The following is a 25,937-nucleotide window of genomic DNA, read 5'->3' as shown; positions in this document are numbered from 1 at the left end:
GTGCGCGCGCGCGCGCGCGCGTGTGTTTTACAATTATTCCATAAGGAGATCTATCATTTGGAATGTGATTGGTTCAACATCCAAATAAATCTATTCTTAATTGTATCGAATAAATGTAATGTAAATATTATTAATGTATAGTTCATGGTATCAAGATATTCAAGTGTAAGCGGCTCGGATGATTATTTTTCTTAAATAAAATATATCTCGTCAAACATATTTGTTATTATTTTGCGACTATAAATTTGTTCAAACTATTACGTTTTCGCTAATTATAAGTTTGCTGATAATTTGTAGGATAAAAAATGTTTCTCGCTGAATAAAGTAATATAACTAAATAATTCCATTTGTTTTTAATTTATTAAAGGTCATGATCAATGAAATTATAATATATCGTTAATATATAATTTGTATATCAACGCTATTTTATAAAATGGTATTTTTGTTTATAATTCATGAGATATATTATAAACAAAAAAGTACTTTATTTATTAAACTTTATGATATTTTTTATTAGAAGTATAATTCATAATAAACGAACACGATTCACGTATTAATTGTAATGGAAATTATTTTTTTAGCAACATCAAAATTTTAAATTCGAGGTTAGTGGGATGTTCCCGCATTTTTTCAGATTAGGTTATGTTTGTTTGTTTTGTTTAGTTGTTGCTATACCGGCAAATAATATTATATATAACTGACGTGTTTCTTGAAACATAGAATAAAATTCTCTAAACTATGGCTACAAGGAAGGATTTAATCGATGGTAAGTGGCTAATAATAACGAAGAAAACGAATAAACGTGGCGTGCGAAGTGTTATTTAAATTTACTCGCGCCCCTCTGCTTCCAACTGAATTGCACATTGAATATATATAATCTTTAATTAATCACACTCTTAATGCGTATAAATTCATCAAATAAATTGCCAATTTTTATTATTTAATCGTTAGTTCGAGAATAATTTTACAATTGATGAAAAAAAAATCCATTCTTAGCTGTGAGAACATCTTTGGATGCGGATGGAGAGTTAAGTCAAATAAAAGCTGCTATGAGAACAAAAGTCATGAAGTTGCTGGAGGGTTCACATAGATCCAGTAGATCTAAATGTCTAAAGTCTCCGCGCGAAGTTTTAATTATTAACGAACTTATTAGAGAGTATTTGGATTGGATGGGATACAAGTATACATCAACGGTGCTCATTTCGGGTGAAGTATTTTAATAATTCTTGTTTAATTTACACGATTAATTGAAAAACACATTTATGCACTTTTTATTAATGAATTTATTAAATATTATTTTTACAATATAGAATGTGAATTATCGAAACAACCTTTGGATCGAACCTTCATTAATAAAGATTTGGGAACTGTGGAAACGGAAAAGACAAAAGATGTGCCATTACTGTTTTGCCTTATCGAAACATTAAAGGAAATAAAAGGCGTGTAATCGTAATAAAGTGATAATCATAATTATTATGTAAATTTAAAGTCTTGCTTTAAAGAAAAAAAAGGAAAGAAAAAAGTAAGAAAGAAAAAACAAAATACAGTCAAAGAGTATATTTGAAAGTTGACTTTGTATTATGAATTTATTGTTGTTGCGTGGTATAGTAAATAAGGATAATATAATATTTATCAAGAAATTGGCATTTATTTATGACTTGTTTTCCCGTACACTAGCATGTATGTATACAAAGTGCCTTTTCAAATAATTTCAGCTATTTATCGGTGTGACAGTAGTTTGTATATGCATATACACATTGGGCATGAAATTTGTGGCAGAACTATTCAACATTTATGCCGACATTAGTCCTAATGCATAAATCACTTTATCCCCTACCTTCTTCGGGCTGAAATCAGTTACTAAACGTATTATACAAATTAAGAGAATCTCGCTCATTATAATTAAGTTCCACCTTCCAAAAAGCGTTCTAATGTCGCTCACGATTAAAGTAAAAACTCGCGATTATCATCGTATTTTTCACCACTCGTTTCTCTCGATGATTCATCCTTAACTCGATATCACTTTGTCTTCTCGTGGTCGCTGTTCTAATGGCGTCATTTGTGCTTCGATTTTTTCTTCTTCTTCGACTGTTTACTTTTGCTCTTGGACTTCTTCTTTTTGCGGTGCTTCTCCTCCTCGGAGCTAGAGTCCGACGAGTCGCTGTAAGCGTCCGAGTCCGAGCTGCTGTCCCTTCTGCTGGCCTTGCGCTTCTTTCGCTTCTTATGCTTCTTCTTCTTCTTTCTATGGGATTCTACCGAGCTGTCCGACTCCGTGGACGAGCTCTCCGTACTGCTGGAATCTTCGTCCTCTGAGCTACTTTGCTGAAATTAAAAGATTAAATAAAACAAAAAAAAAAAAAAAAACAAAAAAATAAAAAAAAACGAAAAAAACAAGACATCTATGCAATATGCGTGTGTGCATACGCATCTATATTATCGGAACGTTCAATTATCAATGTAAAATACAAAAATAGAATGTATACGAGGTGTGTAACTAACTATCACGCATAAAATTCTAAAACTGCTTTTAGTTTTTACTGTCATTACGCCCTCGGTCAAAGAATCGCCTAATCTATGCCTTTTCTCAAAAGCATTATATCATTCATTGCAAGTTTTCCTCTTAACTGAGCCCCCCTCCCCCCATTGATTTTGAAAGCAACCACTTGCGATTAATGCAAAATATATAGCGCGTCAAAGAATATGTTATAGGTGCTGCTGATTTCTGAGAAACACGCGCAAACGGTTGAAATCTATGCTTTTTCAAGACTTAGCTGACTCGCTGCTAATTGATTGACCAGTCGTCACACCTATGATCTCCAAGCTTTATTAATACTTAAATAATACGATGGCTACGATGACAAACAAATCCGGTTGGGCGCGCAATCTCGAATTTTTCTACGAAAGAGAAGAGGCTGATAAAATCACCTTCAGCCGCTTCTTGGAGGCCTTGGCCTCGGACTCGACACTGATGGAGCTGTCGTCGGCCTTGGCCCGCTTAGTGGCGATGAGGGTTGACCTGTCGTCGTCCTCGGACTCGGAGTCGGTGGCGGAGTAGTCGGGTTCGAAGCTCGCCTCGTCGAGGACGCTTCTCTTGCGGTCGGAGACAAGTCTCGGGTTCCTGCGCTGCTTCTTCCAGGCCTCGAGGCTTATGGGCGCCTCGGCCGCCTCCTTTTCCTCGTCCGCCGATTTTTCCTGGACGAGCAGCTCCTTCTCCTTGCTGCGTTTTTGTCGCCTGTCTACGATCTTCTCGCGCTCCTTCTTGTGCTTCTTGTCCTTGCGCCTCTTGCGCTCGCGCGACTTGCTGCGACTGCGGTGCTCCTTCTTCCGCTTCTTGTCGTCTCTCACCTTCTTCTCCTTCTTTCGCTCGTCCTTTTCCTCCTCCTCCTCCTTCCGCAGTTTGTAAGAAACGAGGGGCGGTGGCGGCGGGGTCCTCGTTATTCTATCCACCTTGCGCAGATCCGTTCTTTCGTGGATGCGCATCGGCTCCTGCGGTCAACAGGGCACGTGGTTGAGAAAGGAAAATTTCAGTCGACCATCAATTACTATTAGCGTTTTCTCGTCCCGCTCTCAAGCTCTTCATTCGCATAATTCGCAATTTGCAAATTCGCTCAGCTTTTGAATAAATCGAATGGATCGCACGACCTGGACCATCCATTACTTATCCTTGCCGACGAGAGAGCGAACGAATAATGCCCTTTTTTATTTCTTCTCGCTTTTAGCGAGGATTTTTGCATTTTGTAAAAATTTTTCTTTTAATAAGCTGACCTTACGCGGCTCTATTAGCCATATTAGCAAATTACTTAATTATTATTTATCGGATACTCTATGATATATCATCTTCGTTTAAATGTATGACTGGTGCATAAGAATCGATCGAACTTTTAAAGTATTCAAAGTGGCGAGCCTGAAGTAAATATTTTGCATCGATAATATCGCGAATAATAAAACATTAATTTATTGAATGTGAAAATTGTTGGTATACCTCCTAATGTAACATATCCTTCTAATAATATTATTGTTAGTGCGCATTATTAGCCATTTCTTTCTGTTCTATTATAAGTGACAAAAGTATGGCTGTTTAGTTCATAAAAATTTCATATGGATTGGCGTTTTTTTTATTTATTTATTTTTTTTTAAAGTTACGACAAGTACTCTCACCGTCGTTACTTATTTTGTTAATAACTATCATACAATAAAATTAAAAGAAAGAAAAAACGAAAAAAATTAAAGGAATTTAAAAAAAGAGAAAAACAAAGTACTATATTCATTAGGTATTGATTAAATTTTATAAATTTCAGCCGGAATTGTTAAATTTACCAAGTGTTGCATTATACAGTTAACATAATCCTTTAACGCGAATTTATGTACTTTACAATTAACAATAGTATATAATTTATTGATTATTATTAAATGCTTGAAATGCTTGCAGCATATCATTGTAGTTATAATTATTATATCAATAACTAATTATTGGGTGCGTTTGTTTCCTTGTTAATAACGAATTACAATAATTTATAAATTATTACCTGTTGCTCTTAAATCTATGAAATAGCGCATATATTGATTAGCAATAATAATACAATATCAATAATAACAGCACGAATAACAGCAATAATAATGATTTAATAATTGATATATTAAATAACGAGGAAATTATATGACTTTTATTTATAAGACTTTTGTACGTTATTCGCTTAAGACTGCTCCTTAAATTAGTTGAATGACAAAGTAGCTTTGAATTAATTAGATAATCGAACAAGTATAGATTTTGCTAACATTTAAAACAAAAAAGATAACAGTCTAAATAAAGAACGTCGCCTATCTTTCCTTTCTTTATGAGATTTATTATACAGTTGTAAAAAATTCACGAAATACTCGTATTATCTTATTTATGTATCATTCGTGCAATCATTATTAAAATTATTAACCATTATTACGGTTCATTTTCTCCGCGTATAATAAAAGCTACCTAATGAGAGTTTCATTTGTTCATATAAACTCAAAGTTTTTCTAAATTTTTAATCGATCAAATTAATGCCTAACTAACGGTATTTGAGCATATATTATTTTAGTATTTTCAATATTTGATTGTATGCTAAATATCTAATGTAATAAACGAGAAATTAACTTTAATTAACTTTAATTTAATTTAAATTAACTTTAATCGCCTCGCTTAACTCGTGGCTTTAAAAAAAAAAAGAAAACAATAACAACAACACTACGTCCAGTTTAAATTATACATGACGTAAACTTTAATATACTTATTAATGTAACATTGGGTATATTACAACAATACCGTGCTCGTTACTATTAAAACAACATTAGTTAAAATAATGTCTCAGTTTAAAGTGTCAATTTAATTGTTTCTCCATCTTCCTGAATCTGCAACCATCGACCATCAAGACGATAAGATATGTTAATGGTTAACTCGTATTAAAAGCTATTGTTAGTGATGTTTTCTACACGACTTACCATCGCCACTACTTACCTCTAAAATTAAACGCACCCAATTAGTCTACAAAGACAGAAAACCACTGTTACCAATGTCAAAAAATACGTGCATTATATTAAGTAAATAGTGCCAAGGGTTGATAAGTTATGCTTACCTCGGATTGTCTAGGCTCGATCCTCGGCCTTTCCATCTTCTCCCTCTTCCTGTCCTCGACGAACACCTTCCTCTCGGGATTTGGCAGGAGGGACACATTGTCGATGCGAGTTTCGAGCGAGACAGAGACGCGCCTGTCTTTGTTGCTGACCCGGGGCGAGCGGCTCCTCGGTGTCAAGTCACCACCCTTGCTCGCCTCGCGTCGTTGATCTACCACGCACTTTATACTTCCGATTTTCGCGTCATCCTCGATCTTTTCGCCCAGGCGCTCCTTTACCGAGAGTCGCGTCGGCGACAGCTGCACGCCCTTGAATTTTGGCCTCTCGACCTTCGTCTTTTTTAGCGGCTCTGACGATATCTCAACGTTACGTTCGTTCTTCCCAACGTTCAGGGTCACGTTTACGCTCTTGCGTGATTCTCTTTCAATTTCCGATTCAAGGACCTGTGGATCGTATATTCAACGTTAATACCCATGCTGCTGCCCTTCCCATAATCATTCTCAGTAAATTACATGCAATATTGCCTCTGGGCAACTACTTTATTATCTGCTAAATTTCCTTTCGAATTTGTCTGCCTGCCTCAATCGCTACGTACATTTAATCAACTTCTAGTTTAGCAGTCATAACATTTTCGTTCTTTTCCATTACATTTGCAATAGCTCGAAGTTAGATTTTTTTCTTCTATTATTTGTTTTTGTTTTCGAGCAATAGAAGCCCTTTAAAGATTAAAGTTAACTAAAGAGTATACATTCACTTTTCTTTCATTTGTATTTTCAAGAGGCCACAAATCTTACATTACATTTGATAAATAATAGAAAATAATAGAATAATGTCTACTATTAAGGACATTATTCATAATTATTATTCATTGAATAACGAGAAGAAAACTGTAATGTTTCAAAGTATGTATTATAATTGATATTGAAATTAAATGATCGATAATGTCTAACACTAACAATATCATTAACATCTATGTAATTACGAGTAATTAAGAGGAAACATTTTTTTTTTTTTAAACGGGAGAAATCGATTAATTATCAGATCAATTTATAATGTACTTTAATAAAGTACTTATAAACAAAACATCATCGCCACCATAACACAAGGCGCTAACGGTAAGTAAATTTTATGACGTCGTGCATTAAGTTACGATTACGAAATGCGTAAAGGGACCACCGACCTTTGGTTCTGGATTTTGGTACAGCACTTTTCTGCTCTCGCTTATCTTCTTGATCTCAATGGGCCTAATGGCATTGATGGCCTTCTGAAATATGGCATTCTCGGCCCTCTTGAGCACCTCCGTCGTGACGACCTTGGCGCTCTTAGAGTCCTCGGGCTCGGACGACTCCCTCTCCGTGGCCTCGGAGCTATCGTCGAGCTTGTCCGTACCCTCGTCCCTCTCCCACTTGGAAAGCTCGGGCAAGGGTGCGAGGAACTCTTCCTTCTTCGGCGAGCTACTTACGGGCGCGGCCTCCGTCTTCTCGTCCTCGATCTCCCCGTCCTCTCGCGGGTGTCCTTCATCGTTTTTGGACATTGTTACGCTCGTAGTCGTGGTGATCTCGGTGTCGTCAACCAGGCCAGCATACAGGCTTTCCGCAATCTTCGACTCGGACTTGGAATCGATCGCTTGGCTATCGGGCTCGATCAGGACGCCACTTTTCGATGAGCTCTCCGGGACTTTGATTTCCGGTGGTTCCGGGTTCATCGACATTTCCGCGGCGTTCAGCTTCTTTTCTTCGATTTTTGGCAACTTCACATCGTCCTGAGGCTCGGACTTGACCACCATATTCGTGAACTGGATGAGGGGAGTCGACTTGAGGGACCTCACGGGCATCTCGGTTAACGGGGCTTCGTCGCTGGACTGCGGTTCCTCTTTCACCTTGACGATGGGCAACGTTGTGGAGCTAACCACCGCAGCGGCTGCTGCTGCTGCTGCTGCTACGGCGGCCGCCGCTTCCTTCTGTATAAGCGCCTTCTTCTCCTTCTTCTTCTTCTTCTTCTTCTCCTTGTCCTCGTTGTCTTTCTTCTTCTTCTTGTCTTTGATTTTCTTCTCTTTCTTGCGCTCGTCCGACTTGTCCTCGTAGTCCTTCTCCTTCTTGCGTGGACGCTCGGGGGTAGTGTCCTTTATCTCAGGACGATATTTCGAGGAGTAAGGGCTGGCGCTTCTCTTGCTTCGTTTACGATCAACCGAGTGACGATCGTAACGATCGTGACGATGACTACTTCCGCCGCCGCCGCCGCCGCCGCCGCCGCCGCCGCCGCCGCCGCCGCCGCCACCACCGCCACTGCCGCCACCGGCACCGCCACCGGCACCGCCACCGGCACCGCCACCGGCACCACCACCGCCAGTACCACCACCGCTACCACCGCCACCATCTTTCTCGTAATCATAATCACGATCTCGTCTCTCTCGATCGTTTCGAGTTCGAAGCTTGTCGTCATTTCTGTGCCTGTCCCTATCATCCTTGTACCTGTGTATGGACAACAGAATTTATTATAGAAGATCTAAATTCTTCTTTAAGATTCCTATTGTAATGAGGAAATAGAGTTTATAATTTAAAAGAAGGAAAAAGAAAACAAGCAGTCGTTCGACTTTATGGTGCATATGAAAGTCGTATAGATAGTTACTATACTACATACATATATTCTATGATCTACAGCTAATTCTCAACAAATAGCCATCCCCATATCGACCAAACGAAATGATGAAATACACATATTAATGCGTCACTTTAGCACAATTATTTTATTAATACAATTTTATGATTTTAACATTGGATATGTATAGACATGTGATATGTGGACATAAGGTAATATCTCTTTGAGGTAGTAGGTTGTACTACCGGCAAAATTAGTATTATTGGGTGTATTGGATCATTTGCTATTATCATTACAACCATCTACTATTAACATGAAAGTATTTAGCAAGTAATGAAGATGTTAGTTTAAAATAATCTAATGATGTATATATATGTTAGGTAGGATTGCTATTATTACTTACTATTCCCGCTCCATATTCATCATGCGAAACAAAAGAAAACAAACAAAACAATTATGCACAATTTTTCTATTTTATTCTATTTATATAATAGTTATTGTCTTTATTTACATCGATATATTTTATGTTATATATTTTATGCAAGATAATACAACATAAATTTATATTAGAAGATGAAATCTAATCATTATCGCGTAGATGATAATTGACTGGTATTAAATAAATAAGGAATACTTGTAAGAGAATAATAATAATCGTATCAAACATTATTTGTATAAAAAATGAATTAATTTATCTACTCGTTTAATTACCCACATTTCTGTGATCTATTTTATTATGGTAATTATTTGTTTATTTGTGAGATATTTGTAGTGATATTAATATTTGCAAGTTCTGTATTTGTAAAATAAATCTCAAATCAACGAATAGTTCAGTTTTCCCCCGACGATATATCAATTATGAAGCAATTCTCAAGTGATAATTTTAATTCATTTTATCACATAGCGAGCATCATTTTGAATAATTACTGATATTAAGGTACCTATTCACCTTAAATATACAAAACAAAAACATAAGGTTGACGTTTTATTATATAATACATAACGATTTAATTCTAAGTGCAAATATTCGTACGCTTCATTTTTTAATCATTTAATATATATATTTTGATAAATTCATAATTATTGTTTGAATAGTCTATAAATATACTATAAATTTATCTTTGTTACTTACTTTGTCTATGAAAAAATATGTTTATCGATAAAACGTGATTTTATTAATTTATAATTTTTTTTATTTAGTTTAAAAAAAAATACTCAGTTTTATTTTTATAAGAATATCAGAATTTATTATAATTTTAGAAAAAACAACGTTCTATAATATTAATATTAAAATTATACCAATCGAGTGAATTTATAAAATTCTTTACCTAAATACGATTTCACAATTATATTAAGGTATATATTAAGCGTGCTTTGTACAGTTCATAATTTAGTAAATGTTTAATAATACAACAAACAAACAAGATTTTAAAATACGTATAGTAAATTCTACAATGAATTAAGTGTCGTAATAATTGAATATTAGGAATAATACGGTACTCATGTGTACTGAATTTATATATTAGTTTACTAGCATTATCTATGTAAATATCCATGTGGATTAATATTTCGTGTACAGTTATGCGCGAATAAGAAAATAAAATAGATCGATTAGATAGTATAGTAAGTTTGCAAAGTTCTATTACTTATGCTTGATAAAAGTCAAAGAAACAACGACTAGGGTTCAATTTTCAAGCATTTCTACTGTAACTACACATCAACATCACATACCTTCCATAATAATACATGGTCAATCATTTTTCCGCGTGACAATTGATATGCATTATACATGCATTTATGCGCGTCCATACAAAGAAGAAACAAATAAATAGATAGATAGATAGATAGATAGATGGAGAGATAGAGAGAGAGAGAGATAGAGAGAGAGAGAGAGAGAGAGAGAGAGAGAGAGAGAGACACACACACACACGTACGCGAGCTCAAACCAATTATCGGAAGCAAGCACTATATTATGAGTATATCTCCTGCACAATATTCATAAAATAGATCAAATGTTAGCATTCTTTGTCTAAGAAGCTAAATGTGCATGTGTGTTATCATAACAATAGCTCTGGGTTACGAGTAAGCTTTGTAGTTTTGCAAAATTCGTCGGTGAATCCGATTTGATTGCTTTTTTTGTTTTAACATTAAGACGCACCGTTCCTTGTCGTAGTCCTTCCTCTCATCCTCTCTACGTTCCCTATTCCGCCTTTCCTCCCGGTTTCGTCTCTCCCAATCCTCTCTTTCACGATTCTTCTCGATCAAATCGTTCCGGTGCTCCCTATCCGATCTCTCCTGCATTCTAGTTCAAATATACAAATATTCCATTAGGTCCTCGATAATCGCGATTGCATAAACATAAACGGGGGTAAAAAGTATGCTCTCGCACTTACGTTAATTCACTCTTAAATGCGCTTTAACATTTTTACAATAATTATTCAAGATTATTGACGTTGGTTAGAATTCACCGATATGTCGCCACTTCGGACTACCTTAATGGTTACGGCTTTACGGAAGCGCATATATGTCGGGAGTAACCAACGCAATAGAAATTTAGTAAGTGGAACACGAAAAACATGGTTTTTCGAAGATGCGTTCGGTTTTCTATTAGGATGATAAAACAATTCATTGAAAATATAGTTTATTTACCGAAAAGTTTAAGTGTATTTATTGAGTAGTTAATAGACTTTTACAAGGTTTATCCCACGGGCCATATAATATCATATATCAATGTTTTTCACAGTGAAGTGCAGTTATACAATAACGAATCAGAATAATTTTCTCTGTATTTATTATTAGAAATGTAACAATCATCATATACAAGTAATTATTGAAATGCCAATTGAAAAAATTATTTATTATTCCGACATTGTTGTTATTACGTCATCAACGCCGATGAAATCAATAATTAAATTCGTATTTAATCTAATTTATTTATATATTTTTGTGTAAATTATGTGCACGTTCAGCCATAAAAAAAATAAGAAAAAACAACAAAATTTAGTATTAATTTTTAATTTTTAATTAAAAAAAAATCGTTTTAGTGTTTGCAATATATTAAAAAACATTTACACAAACACAAATATTTGTACCATTATCCAAATGATATTAATCATCCATTTTACTTTATATTAACCAAATAATTGAATACCAATAAATTGCCGAATACGGAATACTGAAATGAATAACAGTGATATAATCTCTTCAGTATATTGAAAACTATGCAAAAATAAATAACATTTAATACGTTAAAAAACATCAAGCTAATTATTTAAGTATTGTATTGCCAAATAATAATACACACTTTTTCTTCATTTAATTTCCGAAGGATTCTAATAGAAAAATATTAGATTCAATTTTTTTTAGCACTATCTTTTTTTTTTTAATATTGTATTTACTACTTACTTAGGTAGTAAAAACCACAACAAACATTTTACACAAATATTTTATTAAGCAAAATTTCAATTATTTTTAACTGTTATGCAATAAATATCAAATATAACATAAAATTATTTTTAAATAGCAAGTCGATTATAATATGCGTTTAATATTAAACGAAGAACAATCCCTAGGCACAATATATTGTCTATGATATTTTAATTTCTTTTAATCATAGAAATGCAAATTAAAATTACTTTCCACAATATTTTATTAGGCGTATCGAAATAAAAAAACATGAATAAAAAGAAGCAAAATAAAACGGACAAATTAAATTTTATTAAAATAAAGACTTGTGCGCTTCTAATTTTAAACTATTGACATTTAAAGATCACTAGAACTAGATATAATATTTCAAATAAATCTACTTTAAATATTATAACAAAAATTATATTCTTGACCTCGTAGTTTTATCATCATTATCTAAATAGTGTCGACATTTGACATAAATATTTATCTATAAATCTTATGTCTGTATCAATTATAAAAATAATGCACAACTCAATTGAATTTTAGTGATAGAATAATATATTTTGAAGTTATTTCAAAATTATTTTATAATATAATTAAATTATTATATACAAATTGTTATTCGCGGTGATATTAATGTAATATTATAAAAAGTTAAAAAGGTAATAAAAAATTATTAAAAAATTATTTTATTACGAAAAGTTCCAGCACACACAGGCACATACGTACGGACTCACGTACACAAGAAAAATGTGCGCGCACGTGTGTAAATAATGTGAAAGGCAAGAGGGAAAATTAATATTTTGAAAAATTATTTTTTTTTAAATAAGCTTGAACAGATGTAATAAAATTTAATTTGTCAATTTTGAGAAAATAGAGAATATTTAAGTTACTAATGAAATTTAAAAGTGAAATTAATGTTAATATGACATTAAATTATCCTTAATTGATTGTAAAAATTATTACGTACTTTATATAAAAAATATACGCTTTGCTTATATAATATGAACATAGAAGTTGTTAATTTATTTTGGAATTACTATATTTTCAGCTTCTTTAAGACTTATTGTAAAATTCATAATTATTTCTCAATAAAAGTCACTCTGCGCATCATAAACTTTCGAATTTACGAATACTGTAAAATTCTTAAAAAGTGTAGACATCTATTTGATTAAAACACAATTATTGGGATCCCATCGATAGCCAATTAAATTCAACGTACAATCAATTCCATTTTACACGCTGTGATAAAGCAATTATAACCTGAATGTATAGATTAAGTACACGAAGGTTAATTAAAAATGCATAGGTTAAACCTTACCTGGATAAACAAGTGCAAAGCAACTCGTTATTATCATCAGAGAAGTACGACTGAAGCGTACTTACCTCTTAGCCTGTCGCCGTATTGACAAAATATCCAGATTCAAATTAAAAATTTCATTGTCAAATATCCGTAAAACAATGCGCGTGAAATAGATAACCGAGATAAATGGGTTAATAAATCGAGGAAATAGTTTTCATTATACCTGTCGCCGTCCTTATCTTTCGAGACTATGTGGTCTTTCTGTAATCCGGGCCTCTCAATATGATCGACACCCGGGGGTGGCACGTCGTAATAGCCCTCGGTACCAGGAGGAGCGACGTCGTCGAATCTCTTGTTGAAGCGCGACGGTTGCTGGGTCGGTGCTCCTGGATACCTGCCGACAGATAAGCAACATCAGGCGTTAGGTTCCAGGCTCGCGAGCCAACGGTCAGCTAATTTTTCGTTTTTGTCTGTCTTTGATTTTGCTTTTTCTCGCAATTGCGCTCGCAGCCTCGGAAGGAAGATGGAGGAGATTGACAGGATTCGAAGGATTCTTCGTCCAGCGATGTATTGAGCCATTGGCGAATCAACGCAGACGTTTTGCGAAATTGAGATGTTTCATTGCGAAACGGTAAATCTGGACATTTTAAGATTGTTTTATAGATTATTGTAGGTGCCGAAATCTTTCTCGGGTGTCCTGGCGTGTTAAAGCTGTTTCATTTCGAAAATAGGTTAGATTACTTGTAGCAACTTGTTCTTTTTTTTTATTTATTTTTTTTATCAAGATTTATGCAGTGCATAGTTACCACAATCATTTTTTAAAAAGATTTTTACGGGTGGAAACTCTCATCAAAAACACAGAATACTTTCCTCATTTAAATATATTTTTGTATTAACATTTTGAACGAGGCATTTAATACGTAATGCATCATAAATTAATGGAATAACAATATTTAAAAGGGAATTCAATGAATGTAAGTAGTAATATTAAGCAGTAATATTTAAAAGCTAATTGACTGGTACAGTAGTTATATTATCCTTGGTTGATTTCTTCCTGAAATTACTTATGACTAATTTACTGTGTATAAATTTTATTCAAAACGATCATGAATAAAAGATTATATATATATATATATATATATATATATTTATATATTACTTAACATTATTAATAAAAATAAAAGTATACATTATGTAAAAAATTGTAGTTCTATCTATTAATATTCTCTCTCTTTTAAAGATGTAATTTTAATATTAATGTTATTGTATTTATTTGCTTATTATTATAAGATTAGAAAAATGAAAAAATGCAATCAATTTTATCTTATTCTTTAATTAAATAAATATAAATATACAAATCATTATAGGAGTAATACAAAAGATAAATTATTAGCTTACCTCTTCCTAGTGTATACAAATTTTTTTTTTATTGTAATAATAATTTTCAGTCAAGGACTACACTAGATTGGCAATCAAAGTGTTATATGAAATTTTGTAAAATATAATTAACATTTAATACTTCTGATGAGCACAAAAACCTGTCTTATTTTTAAATTCTGATTATTATTAATGGAAATACAAGCACTAACAGTATAAATGCTTTTTGCTAGTTTATCCAGTTTTTTAATCATCAACTATTTTTATGAATCCTAATCAACTGTTTTTAAGAAGAAAAACATAAAATGATTACATTTAGAAAGAAATATGAATTTAGACGTATTATAAAAGGATTATCAGATTACTATGTGTTATTAAAAATTTAGAATGATCGTACATTGCTTAGAAATTACGTTTAAAAATAATAATCTAATAATGAATCACGATAGTGATCACAGCTTTGGAGTCGTAAAGCGTAAGGTTTTGGATGCTTCATCAAGAATTTTGACAAAACTTTGCTTGAGAAACAAACATATATTTGTACAGCTCAATGTAGGACAGTCTTCAATACATTACAGAGTAATAAAATGAAAAACAGTCAAACAACAATGATATAAAATATAATTAAAGCATCATTCTTTTATCAACTTACATGTATTAACGAATTATGATTGCAGAACATAATAAAGTGATTCTTTCTTAAAAAGCTATTCTTTTGCAAGCATACGTCGTTAAAATTATTAAGCGATTGTACTCGATTAACAAACGCAAAACTTATCAATGTATATGAGAATAATAGAAATATTGTTTATTAAATTACAATTACTGCATTTAAAATGCAAATATCTGTTACAATTTTTTTTTTGTATTTATGTTTTTAACTTCTTCATAATTGTTTCTTCATGTAATTTGTTTTATAACTTTGTAACATCCATAGATATACAATAGTGTAAAAATTGAATAAAATAATAATATAATTAAGGTATACATAATACAATGCGCTTCTTTTATAAACATTTTATACTAAAATAACGCATTTATAAATTTTTATCGCAATTATTGTTGCAATTATGTATAATATAATCGAAATTTTTATTATTGGTAATGATAATGAAGAATGAGGTGGATTATCTGGTATTATTAATTTTTTATTATGAAATATTCCTGAATTGAAGCTTATCACCACAGCTTCAATTTATTGTAGATTAAAATTTTTTACATTACTGTTTAAGTAAAGCAATTGATTTTTATACCAATCGCGCAGATCGTCATCTAAAAAATTTGATTTCCTATTTTTAAGTTTAAACAGTTTCTTCAAATACAGACACGAAGCTTATTTATTATGGCCATTTGGATTAAGGAAAAAGTGCATTAATATTTGTAATGTTTACAAATTATTTCAATCTCCCACACTTCTCAAGTTTAATAAATGATATTCTTTAAATATTTGTAATAAAGATACTCATTGTTTGATTTACTTCGCATAAATTTTAATAAAGCTATGTCGCCATTGAAATTTCAATAAATTGAAAGATAATATCAAATTCATGAAAATTCGCAAAATTTGTTATCGATTATACGCTTATAAAACTTGTATTAAATGGCACATTGTGCACTTAGTTTCTAATTTTAATCAGAAAATGTTTAGTATTTACATAGGCACCTTAATGTATCTAAAGATTAGGAAATTTACTCTAATTATCAAATAAGTATCCATCATAAATTATAGCATAACATTTAATGGAAAATTTAGTACTTGATTTTCTACTATTAATATTGAATAATACAATATTTTACAAATCGTTAGTTAAAATATACAAATAACATTTTAAGCTATCATCGACATTGATAATAAATTTAATAATTTATAAATATTGTTTTAAGCTGAATCGATATTATTTGTTTCAAAGAAGTAAAATGATTTTTAGATTGCATGCATTTTATACAAATCGCTTTAACAATTAAGGACTTCTTAAGCTGATCAGTCGAAGGGATCAAGGTTTATAGGATCAATTATAAATTTGAGATAGGAATTACTATTGTTTGTGATCTTAATAATATTATAACATGATAATAATAGAAATATAATTATTGGCATATCATATATTTATCTATTTTTTTCATATTTCATTTTATAATATGAAGCAAATAAAGAAAACAATTGAATATTTTATGAAAAATGGACAGTGTATTTTGGTATTATTATTCGATTATTAATGTCTTGCACTTCTTATGCATAGCGGTAAATGTAATTCATAATATAGTATTAAAAATTACTTTGTAGATATATATTTTATAATACATACATTGTATTAGAACAATAATCTATCAAATAAGCTTGCGTGTCATTTTTTTTCTTCCTAAATAAATATTCAATAGAATGCGACGTTTTTCCTTGAAAACTGTATTCGAAATTATCGCGTGTACGAAAATAATGAATTTTGTTATACAGAAAAATAACCAATGATTACAATTTTTTATTAAAAATCGTATACTTTACTTTACCTACTCAATTACTACATAAGATGATGCATGTACGCTTTTCTATACTATAAGACAATAATATATTTTCATTTAGATAACGAATCTTTATCCAATTTAAATTCAAGATAATTGAACCTCACGACTCTCGGATATGCAGGTATCTGGGTTGACGGATTATGCCAATATAATTTGATCTATTGGCCAAGTTCTAAATAATGAATTATTATTTATTCTGTCACATAACTTCAAACGCTTATCTGATTGTATTCTAAACAAAATATTTTATAAATCATTAAAAATGTTATATTAAAAAATGTCATGAAAATAAAACTTGATTCCACAATGATAGATTTTTTAGTAAAAATAATATTAGATTAGTTAAAGGCAATTTATTATAAAAACGAGCGAACAATAAAAACTATATTCTCGAAGATACCAAGCGATCGAAGTTGCTCATGTAAAACAAATGTATCTCGTTAATTGTATACGATTAGTAGAGTTATTGATTTCGTTGTTGTGTTGGTGACAGTTGACTAGAAACCTGCAATCACGTGCTTTAAATGAATTTCTAAACTCTTGCTCAAACAGATCCGCAATTTTTAAATTAATCCATTTCGTCGGACCACAACATCGAATAACTTGCGTCGCTGCTTTTTAACGAATATTTTATTTTACCTCTGGTGAAGGCAGATGATGTATATGTCGGTCCAATCGGTTACAATCAGCAACGATATAAGATTGTCTGGTCCAAGATGAATTACACCTCAAATTTTAAATTTATAGTGGAGCCATTTATCAGCTGCACAGCCACTATAATCACGTAAAAGCTAAATCTCTACATATTTCTAATATTTGTAAAAAGTGACAGAATATGCGGAGAGGAATCGAGAAGACAGGTCAACTGGTATGGCAAACATCATCTATATAACAATAGATTATATTAATTCCTTTGATAACAATTACGAAGGAAGCTCTAAACATTACAGAAGACAATAATACATATGAATGAGCTATTTAGCACTTTATTTAAGGTGTTTTTTTGTTGCAAATAAAGTCTTTCGAATCTTACTTATATTTGAGAATTTATTCAAGAAAAACATGTTTTATCATACATGCTAGATATTATGAATATCTTAATAGTAATTAATAAGAATTTGTTGCAAAGATGTATTAAATATGTTTAGCACTTATAATCTAACATTTCAATTTTTTTTTACAATCTTATTAATACGCTATAATAAGCTTTTTCTCACTTAGTAGCAGTTATTTTTTTTATCATTGTTAATAATAAAGATTATAACATTAAATCTTATAATTTACTCAGTTTCTTTATTTTAATATGTACTTACTTATCGAATAAATTATTGAAAACTGATATCAAGAATACTCCGAATTAATAATAAAAATCTTTCATTATTAAATAATTTGAGGGTATTCACAAGTTTTAATAATTGCGTAATTTTCGCGCTTATTTTCTTAATATTCAAAGAAATAAAAATAGCGAGATAAAGTAAAAGTACGTCGATGGTATATCCCAGTTTTCGCCAAATATGTACAAGATAGATAAATGAGTTCAATTAAGAAACTCTTTATAATCTTTTGGGGATAGTCCCTTTTTATTGGATCAATAAGCTAAATTTTATTAGGAACTCTACTGGATTAAGACACACAAGAAATAACGATGGAAACAACATCGTCAAGTTCACGGTTTTACATAACCAACGAATTTTATTATCTATATATTTTAATCTTATTAAAAATATTCGTACAATATTTATATTGCATTTAGGGGTGGAAACAGTATATGCTCGAGAAAACGGACAGTATAAAATGTTATTAAATATTCCCAATTTCAATAATATCTTATATAAATACTCTATAAATATTATTACATATATATGTGAATATTTAAATTTTAAATTTTAAATCTTTTAAGAATGTATATATTTCAAATATGTATATGCAGGGATCATCTTTAATATATATATATATATATATATGCTTTTTATTGTAATATATCTAATTCAATTAATTGAGAAGGATGCTAAGATTATGCAATTATAAAGATACATTAATTAAATAGGAAAAGTACGGTTAAAATTAGAAAAAGGAAAAGAAATAAAGTTAAGATTGGCTAACAAAAGCAATACGAAAAAATTTATTTATCTTTATAAAAAATACTAATTAGAAAAATAACGACATAAATATTTAATAAATAAATAGAAACACTGACTCAAAATATGAGGCAAAATATGCTAAAAAAAAAATACGCTTAAAAATTTAGCAATCAATACGGGTGAGAGTAATGAATCATTATGTAATAAAATTTTTTTATTTCCATTCAGAATGTAAATCAAGATTATTTTATATGTTTATTCATTAATATAGTCGACCATCAAGATGCTCAAGCAAAATATATTGATGTGGGAATATAAAAATTAAATTAGACCCAAAAAAGCGGGAGGAATTATTAACTAAATTGACTAGTTTACAAAAAATTCCGAGATATTTAAGAAGGGCAAGGAGAACTGTTCTTGAGAAAAATGAATATTTATAAACGAAATGGAAATGGAAACGTTTAAATTCCGTTTTATTATATGTTTGGTAATTGAAAAAGTTGAGGACAGAAAAAGATAAAACGCAGCTTTATTGGATTACAAATAAAATTTATTTAGTATAGTGATTGTCTTGAAAAATTATTTATTCACTCGACGAAAATATGTTCTGCGATATCAAATTTAATCTATTTTTGAAAATATTTATTAGAACATTTAATAACGAGTTGAGAATTTATTGAACGAGATCTTTTCTTTTTGCTACGCTGTATGATTTTTAAGATCGTGAGTACATTAGATGCATTTGTGATATGATACAATAAATTCTGTAATATCGTTTTTCTGTTTAGTCGATTATTTAAATATTACGAAACACCAATCCTCCAAAGAATATATCTATCAAGGTTGATTCACAGAAAATATTTTACATTTTCATCTAATACACACGTACATTGTGACATATAGACCAATAGACTTATGAGAATAAGTAACAATTTATATTGACCATAAAATAAAGGATATTAATTTAAATTGTAAAAAAATATAAAATAAGTATGATTGATATTACATAGCTATTTCAAATAGATCATTTTCAATAATATACCCGTTTCTTAGCATTGCTAAATAATAAAATACTATAAATTAATAATAAATGAGGATTAGAATTAGGTGATATCTACCCGTGATTCAAATTAATTTGGTTTTTTATCTCAATCATGTTTCATTGAAATTAAAACTAAAACATACATACTCCAAGTCTTTATATACGAATGAAGCTGCTAAGAAAATTAAAAAAAAAGATATTTCACATTGATCTTCGTGTATCTATATTATTGTCTGTAAATAAATAAACATTATGATATAGTAATATTGCACACTCCGTCCTCTATAATGTAATAAAAATATCAAAAAAAGATAGATATCTGAGTTATTCATACATTTATTCCGAAAATGCATTTAAATTTTTTCATATTTAAATCTTAAACTGTATTTGTTTCATAATTTTCATGCTCTTTGTTGACATTGATAAAACATATATGTAGTATATGTATGAGGTTATGTATCTTTTCAGACAGACTTTTGTTTTTCATTATATAATGTATTTATGTACGACACACCCACGTAAATTTTGTATTAAATTCATTCTAACTGATTTATAAAATTGAAAATAACTTTATTTGATGCAACGTCTTCAATTATAAGGTCGTAAAACTAACTAAAAGCATATGTATTGTAAAATGTCGAATATTAACAAATACTTAGTTATTTATAATATATTATTAAGCTGAAATATTTCAAATTTAAAAAGAATATAATTTACTGTATTTTATTATTAAATATAAATATTTCAAAAAAATACATTAACTTTAAGATAAGGTTATCTTGTTTTTAAAAAGTATTTTGTTGCCAATATCTTGAACAATAAGTGACTTTCTTAAACTGTTAAAAGTACTAGTTTTTAAAAAAATTATTATTTACATGTTAAATATAATAATCGTTAATCAATTTTGTATTCTTTATTCCATATATTGTAATTAAAAATGAGTTTGGCCATTAATAATTTCAATAAATCCATATTATTTAGGATTAAAAGGCATATACGGAACATCTCATAATTAAGTGTATTTTTAATATTACATTATTTTCACATGCAGAACTTCAAAAAATTATAAAATATTTTAACACAAGATGCCCAGAATACTTCGCTTTTCAAATGCATAAGAGAAAGTATTATATGTATAAAAATTGTTTTGTGAGGTTGTCTAGCATAGAAATTATGCTTATAAATAGCATAGAAGAATTTATATTCATTTCATATAAAAACAATATTTTTTAATATGATAAATGTTTAAACTGCAAATTTTTAACAAGATTATCTATACTGTACAATATTATCAATTCAGTCAACATCGTTATTGTATAAACGATCGTGAAATATTTAATATTAAATTTGTATTAAAACAAATCTTTTTATAAATACCTAACAATATATTTATACATTGCTTATTATCAACTTTTTAATTATTTTTTAGACAAACCTAGACAAATAAAGTCAAATTTTCATGGATTCAGTAACGATGGGAAAGTTTCCAATGATGTTGAAAGGGAATATTTTTAGCTAAAGAACATTTTTGAAAAATGCCATTGTATGACTAAACGGAGTGACACATTCAAAAAGATGATGATGCCAGCTTTGAACTCCAGCCGCTCGCCTCCGATTCAGTAAGTGAACAAACGTGTAACAACTACCACCATGCGTATGTAAATTCCCATCTAAATGTCCCATTACTTCTTTCACGCATAAATAGAATTGACATGCGTAGTAAGTTATTCAAATCATTTGAACCATTTTGTAAAGTACATTTTGAATCTTAAATACAGACTGAGTCTAGCGTAGTTTCAAAATCACACAAAATATTTTTAAAATCACGAGGATTTAGCTTTATTTTAATTGCAATTGTAACTATGTAAATCTAATCCTTCATTATGAAACTCATCAAGTATTGTGATTAACCACTACATATTTATTATATTAATAAACTGTAGATTGTAAATCTGATAATATATATTTTGATTACTTCGTTTTTTCATCTGTTCACAAGAATTAACAATACATGTTAAATTTGAACATTTTAATATTTTCTTAACAATTAATTATAAAAATGGTATTTATTATAATACATTAAAAATTATTTTTGCTGGAAAGCAATATAGGCATCTACATTATCTGCGCTTTTACATTTAAAAGAGAATGTATACATTCATTAGAATAATTTAATGAATTTGAGAAAATTGTCAGTAAAATCGCCGTTGAAAATTAATGACGTACAGATACGGGACCTATTTTCTTATACTATGTGGATCGCAGCCGAAAAGTAGTCATCATTCAATGCCAATTACTTGTGAAATCAGCTACTAGTAAGTCACAATGAACTTGTACATGGTTACACTTGTGTTGTGTTTACTTGAATTAATTATAACTGAAGACAGTATTGTCCAAATTTATATGAATAAACTGAGAAGAAACTCGCTCAAAAAACAGTTACGTTTGTAGATTAATAATTGGGAAACTTCAAAAAGGAACCGACACAAAAAAGATTGCAGAGAACCAACATTTTTTTTTATATATTCCGCTTATTTTTATATTTTACCTACGAACTCTAACAATTTTGATGTGACATTTGATCTTTTTCTATCAAATTTAACTGTAAGTTTTAACATTTTTCAATTTTTAAATAATACTTCTATGAATTCTTATGCATGCTCTAATTTCTTTAAACCATCAAATAATAGTTGACATATTAATTTATAAAATCACTACTTTCTGATCATACAACTGTATTTGCTGTACTTTTGTTTTAATTGGGAATAAGAAATTGAGTAAATAAGAAGGGTTGCTAATTTCAACTAACGTAATTTAAATTACAATTTACGAGTTTTGATGTACGAAGTATAAAATGATCATTTTGATAGATCCATTTTTTTTTCTTTAATCGATTTTTTAATTATTTTAACTATTTATTTTTAATATTGAAGAAAATGTTGTTAAGGCTTACGAAAAGTAGTAGCCAATTATCTTTCTGATAAATACATTCTAATAGATTTTGATTTTTTTTTCTTTCAATGGTGTAAGTAACGATAATTCAAAACTAAGAGTAGATATAAATTAGTACAAAAACAATTTAATTCGTTAAATAGAATTAGTTTCTTTTGAATCTTTTGAAATATGTACAGGGATACATTTTGAATTATAAGTGGTATCCGTTTTAATTTATGACTACGCACTTCTTCAGTTAATTTATGGCAATATTCTTTGTATTTATTTAATATGCTCATGATATCTTATGCATCTCGTCGTTAGAAGTATTTGATGATTTTTAACGATACTATGAATGATTATTGTTTTACTTTTAAAAGCTACCATCGATCAATACGATTCTATTTAAATTCGACAGCACATCTTTTTAAAGTGGTAAATGTTAGATTCGAAGCTACACAAATACATTTTTTAAATTCTATTTGAATTTTTTGTATAGGTGCAAATTTGCATAGTTTTTTTTCTAATCATAGCACGATATATGAGTACTTATATTTTTTATGAAAATACTCTCATTGACTAGTTAAAATAACTAGTGCTCAGTAATATACAACGTAGAGAATATTTAAAAGCTCTGATCTCATTTATGGTCGTAAAATAGTAATGGGCAGAGTGCGTACCATTTAAGTATAAAGGATTAATCATTTCCTTAGTCCTATAGGTAAGAACATATGCACCATATATTTAATATATAGTGAATTAGTCAATAAATACATTAAAATATATTATGGAAAAACCATACATGTCAAATAATAATATATCCTTATAAATATAAAATTAAACTTAAAATACTAAAAGATAAAAGTATTTTGAAGTTCGAAAACAAATGAGAAAATAAAAAAAAGTACTATTAAAAGAAATAATTTTAAAAACATAATATACGTATATTGCTTTTCCTTGATACTCCATACTCTTAAATATTTAATCGATTGATTTTTAAAAATAAAAATTTGTAAATATGGAATAAGCATTATATTGCCTTATGGTAAAAGAAAATCGCATGGAAAAGAAATAATAACGAATTATAATATATATAAAAGTTAATTATTTTGCTGTATAATAATGACATTGCTTTATTGCTTTATGAAATTCTCTATTTTATATAATATTAAAAACTAAGCACTATCATATAATATTCTAAGAAATAATATTTATAAAAATCTACAAAAATTTTATTTAATAATTAACAATCATAGTAATATTATAAACATTTCGATCTTTCTTCTAATCAATTACGTTCCTATAAGTAGAAATAAGCAATTTTATTTTGCTTACCTGTGATCAGATCCTCTTATTTGGATGAATCAATCGAAGACCTAAATAAGTCTACTCTACATTTTTACAAATTTGTCTTTACTAAGTATATAGCAAACGAAATATATCAAATTTAGTAATACTGATAATATATGTATATAAAAATGTTAAATTACTGTTTTTAATTACAACTAATTTTTCAAATTACTTTTCTATTTTGAGTTATAATCAATATTTATAGAACAATTATCCTTAAGACTTAAAGAATTTACCGGGTACGTGCTTATTTTATTTAATAGAGAAAAAAATTTATCAATAAATTATTAACATTTAAAAAAACACACCAACATTATTTCTGTTGGTAAAATATTTACTTATTATCATCCATTTTTCTTATGATAATATTAAATACAATGAACAAATATCACGATTAAACTTATAAATAAAAGCAAAAAATGTAATATCAATATATGTATATGTATATGTATGGATTTGGTACCAATACAGGTACTGGATACTTATATTAAGATACATGACAATTCAGTTCAATCTCACAATCTCTTGGATATTCTATCCATTTCCTTTCTTTCTTGGTTTCTCCTTTCTTCGGGTATAAAAATTTGTTCGTGTGTATATTATTTTTGTGTAAAACAATAATTCGTCCCTTTCTTAAGAGACAGCGATATTTGCGTTCGCCGATTGTTAAAAAATTATTTGTTAAAGCTAATAAGCGTTACATTAAAATTAAGGTTTTCTTTTGATTTTTTTTTTCTTGTCTTCCATACACGCATAAATACATTAGAAGGAACAGTTTCAATATTGTCGTTGTTATTTTACTACATTGGAAGTATTTTCTTTGACATTTAGCTAACAGAACTTCTCTAAAATTTATTATTATATTTTTGTCAGTGCCAAAAGAATTAGAAAAATTTTCAATAATAATAAATCAATTGTTTTTGCTGAAGATTTTCTATAATAAATAAATTAGCCTATTGTGTGATAAGTAATGAATGTTGTAAAATGGTAAAATAGCCAATAAATTTTGTTATTATTTAATTTTTTTATCTTGCTCTTATAGCAAAATATTCTAGCATAAAAACAAACGTTTGTCTTCAAAGACATTATCTATGAAGTTATATAACATTAACGTAAAAATACGATAATAATTTTTTAAAGATGATTTAAAAAAAAATATATTTAATTATGTACTTAAAAAATAAATCTATATAAATTATTTAAAAAATAATATCATTTAGAGAAATTCTGTGGTTCAGCTTGACGTCAATTATCACGCTATTAAGAATATCACAGAATATATTTATATTTATATATATATATATATATATATCTTTTTTTGTTTGTTTGTTTGAATATATACACATATTTTATATATGATGCATGAGATATACACATCTATTTGTCTTCAATTGTTATAAATTCTTAATAAACGTTTTGCAAAAGAGTACGTAACAATAAAATCTAAACACTTCGAAAAAATTATACAAGTTTATCGTTGCCAATTTCTTTTTATTATCGGCACTTGTACACCTGTTATATTAGTAACTTAATACTATATAATATACATACATACACGCGTGCGCGCGTGAACATATACACACACATCTGTGCATATATACATATATACATATATACATATATATATATATATATATATATATATATATATATATATATATATATACATACGTGTGCGCGTGCATATCAGCTTTTGTATGTATGTATGAGTGGCTATTTG

General features: G+C 29.3%; 2 protein-coding genes across 2 annotated transcripts in view; one reads left to right on the top strand and one right to left on the bottom strand.

Moving 5' to 3' along the window:
- The first annotated feature begins 738 nt into the window (after positions 1-738).
- LOC105365460 (lisH domain-containing protein FOPNL) lies at positions 739-1,510 on the top strand. Its single transcript, XM_011503634.1, has 3 exons — positions 739-766; positions 988-1,206; positions 1,311-1,510. Exons 1-3 carry the CDS (start codon positions 739-741, stop codon positions 1,445-1,447), a joined length of 384 nt encoding a protein of 127 aa, XP_011501936.1. The 3' UTR covers positions 1,448-1,510.
- Positions 1,511-1,628: 118 nt separating this feature from the next.
- LOC105365451 (E3 ubiquitin-protein ligase RBBP6-like) overlaps positions 1,629-25,937 on the bottom strand; it is a 39,681-nt gene continuing 15,372 nt past the window's right edge. Inside the window, exons 15-22 of the mRNA XM_011503624.1 lie at positions 13,137-13,307; positions 10,361-10,504; positions 7,972-8,075; positions 6,785-7,824; positions 5,607-6,047; positions 5,489-5,515; positions 2,926-3,486; positions 1,629-2,322 (exon numbers count right to left, since the gene is read on the bottom strand). Of these exons, the coding sequence (XP_011501926.1) occupies positions 2,056-2,322; positions 2,926-3,486; positions 5,489-5,515; positions 5,607-6,047; positions 6,785-7,824; positions 7,972-8,075; positions 10,361-10,504; positions 13,137-13,307 (2,755 nt within the window). The 3' untranslated portion in view covers positions 1,629-2,055. The remainder of the gene's footprint in view (positions 2,323-2,925; positions 3,487-5,488; positions 5,516-5,606; positions 6,048-6,784; positions 7,825-7,971; positions 8,076-10,360; positions 10,505-13,136; positions 13,308-25,937) is intronic.

This window comes from Ceratosolen solmsi, unplaced genomic scaffold (assembly GCF_000503995.2).
Source record: "Ceratosolen solmsi marchali unplaced genomic scaffold, CerSol_1.0 scaffold10, whole genome shotgun sequence".
Classification (NCBI taxonomy): Eukaryota; Metazoa; Arthropoda; class Insecta; order Hymenoptera; family Agaonidae; genus Ceratosolen; species Ceratosolen solmsi.
Note: the sequence above shows the minus strand (reverse complement) of the source record. Positions and strands in the feature narration are given on the sequence as shown.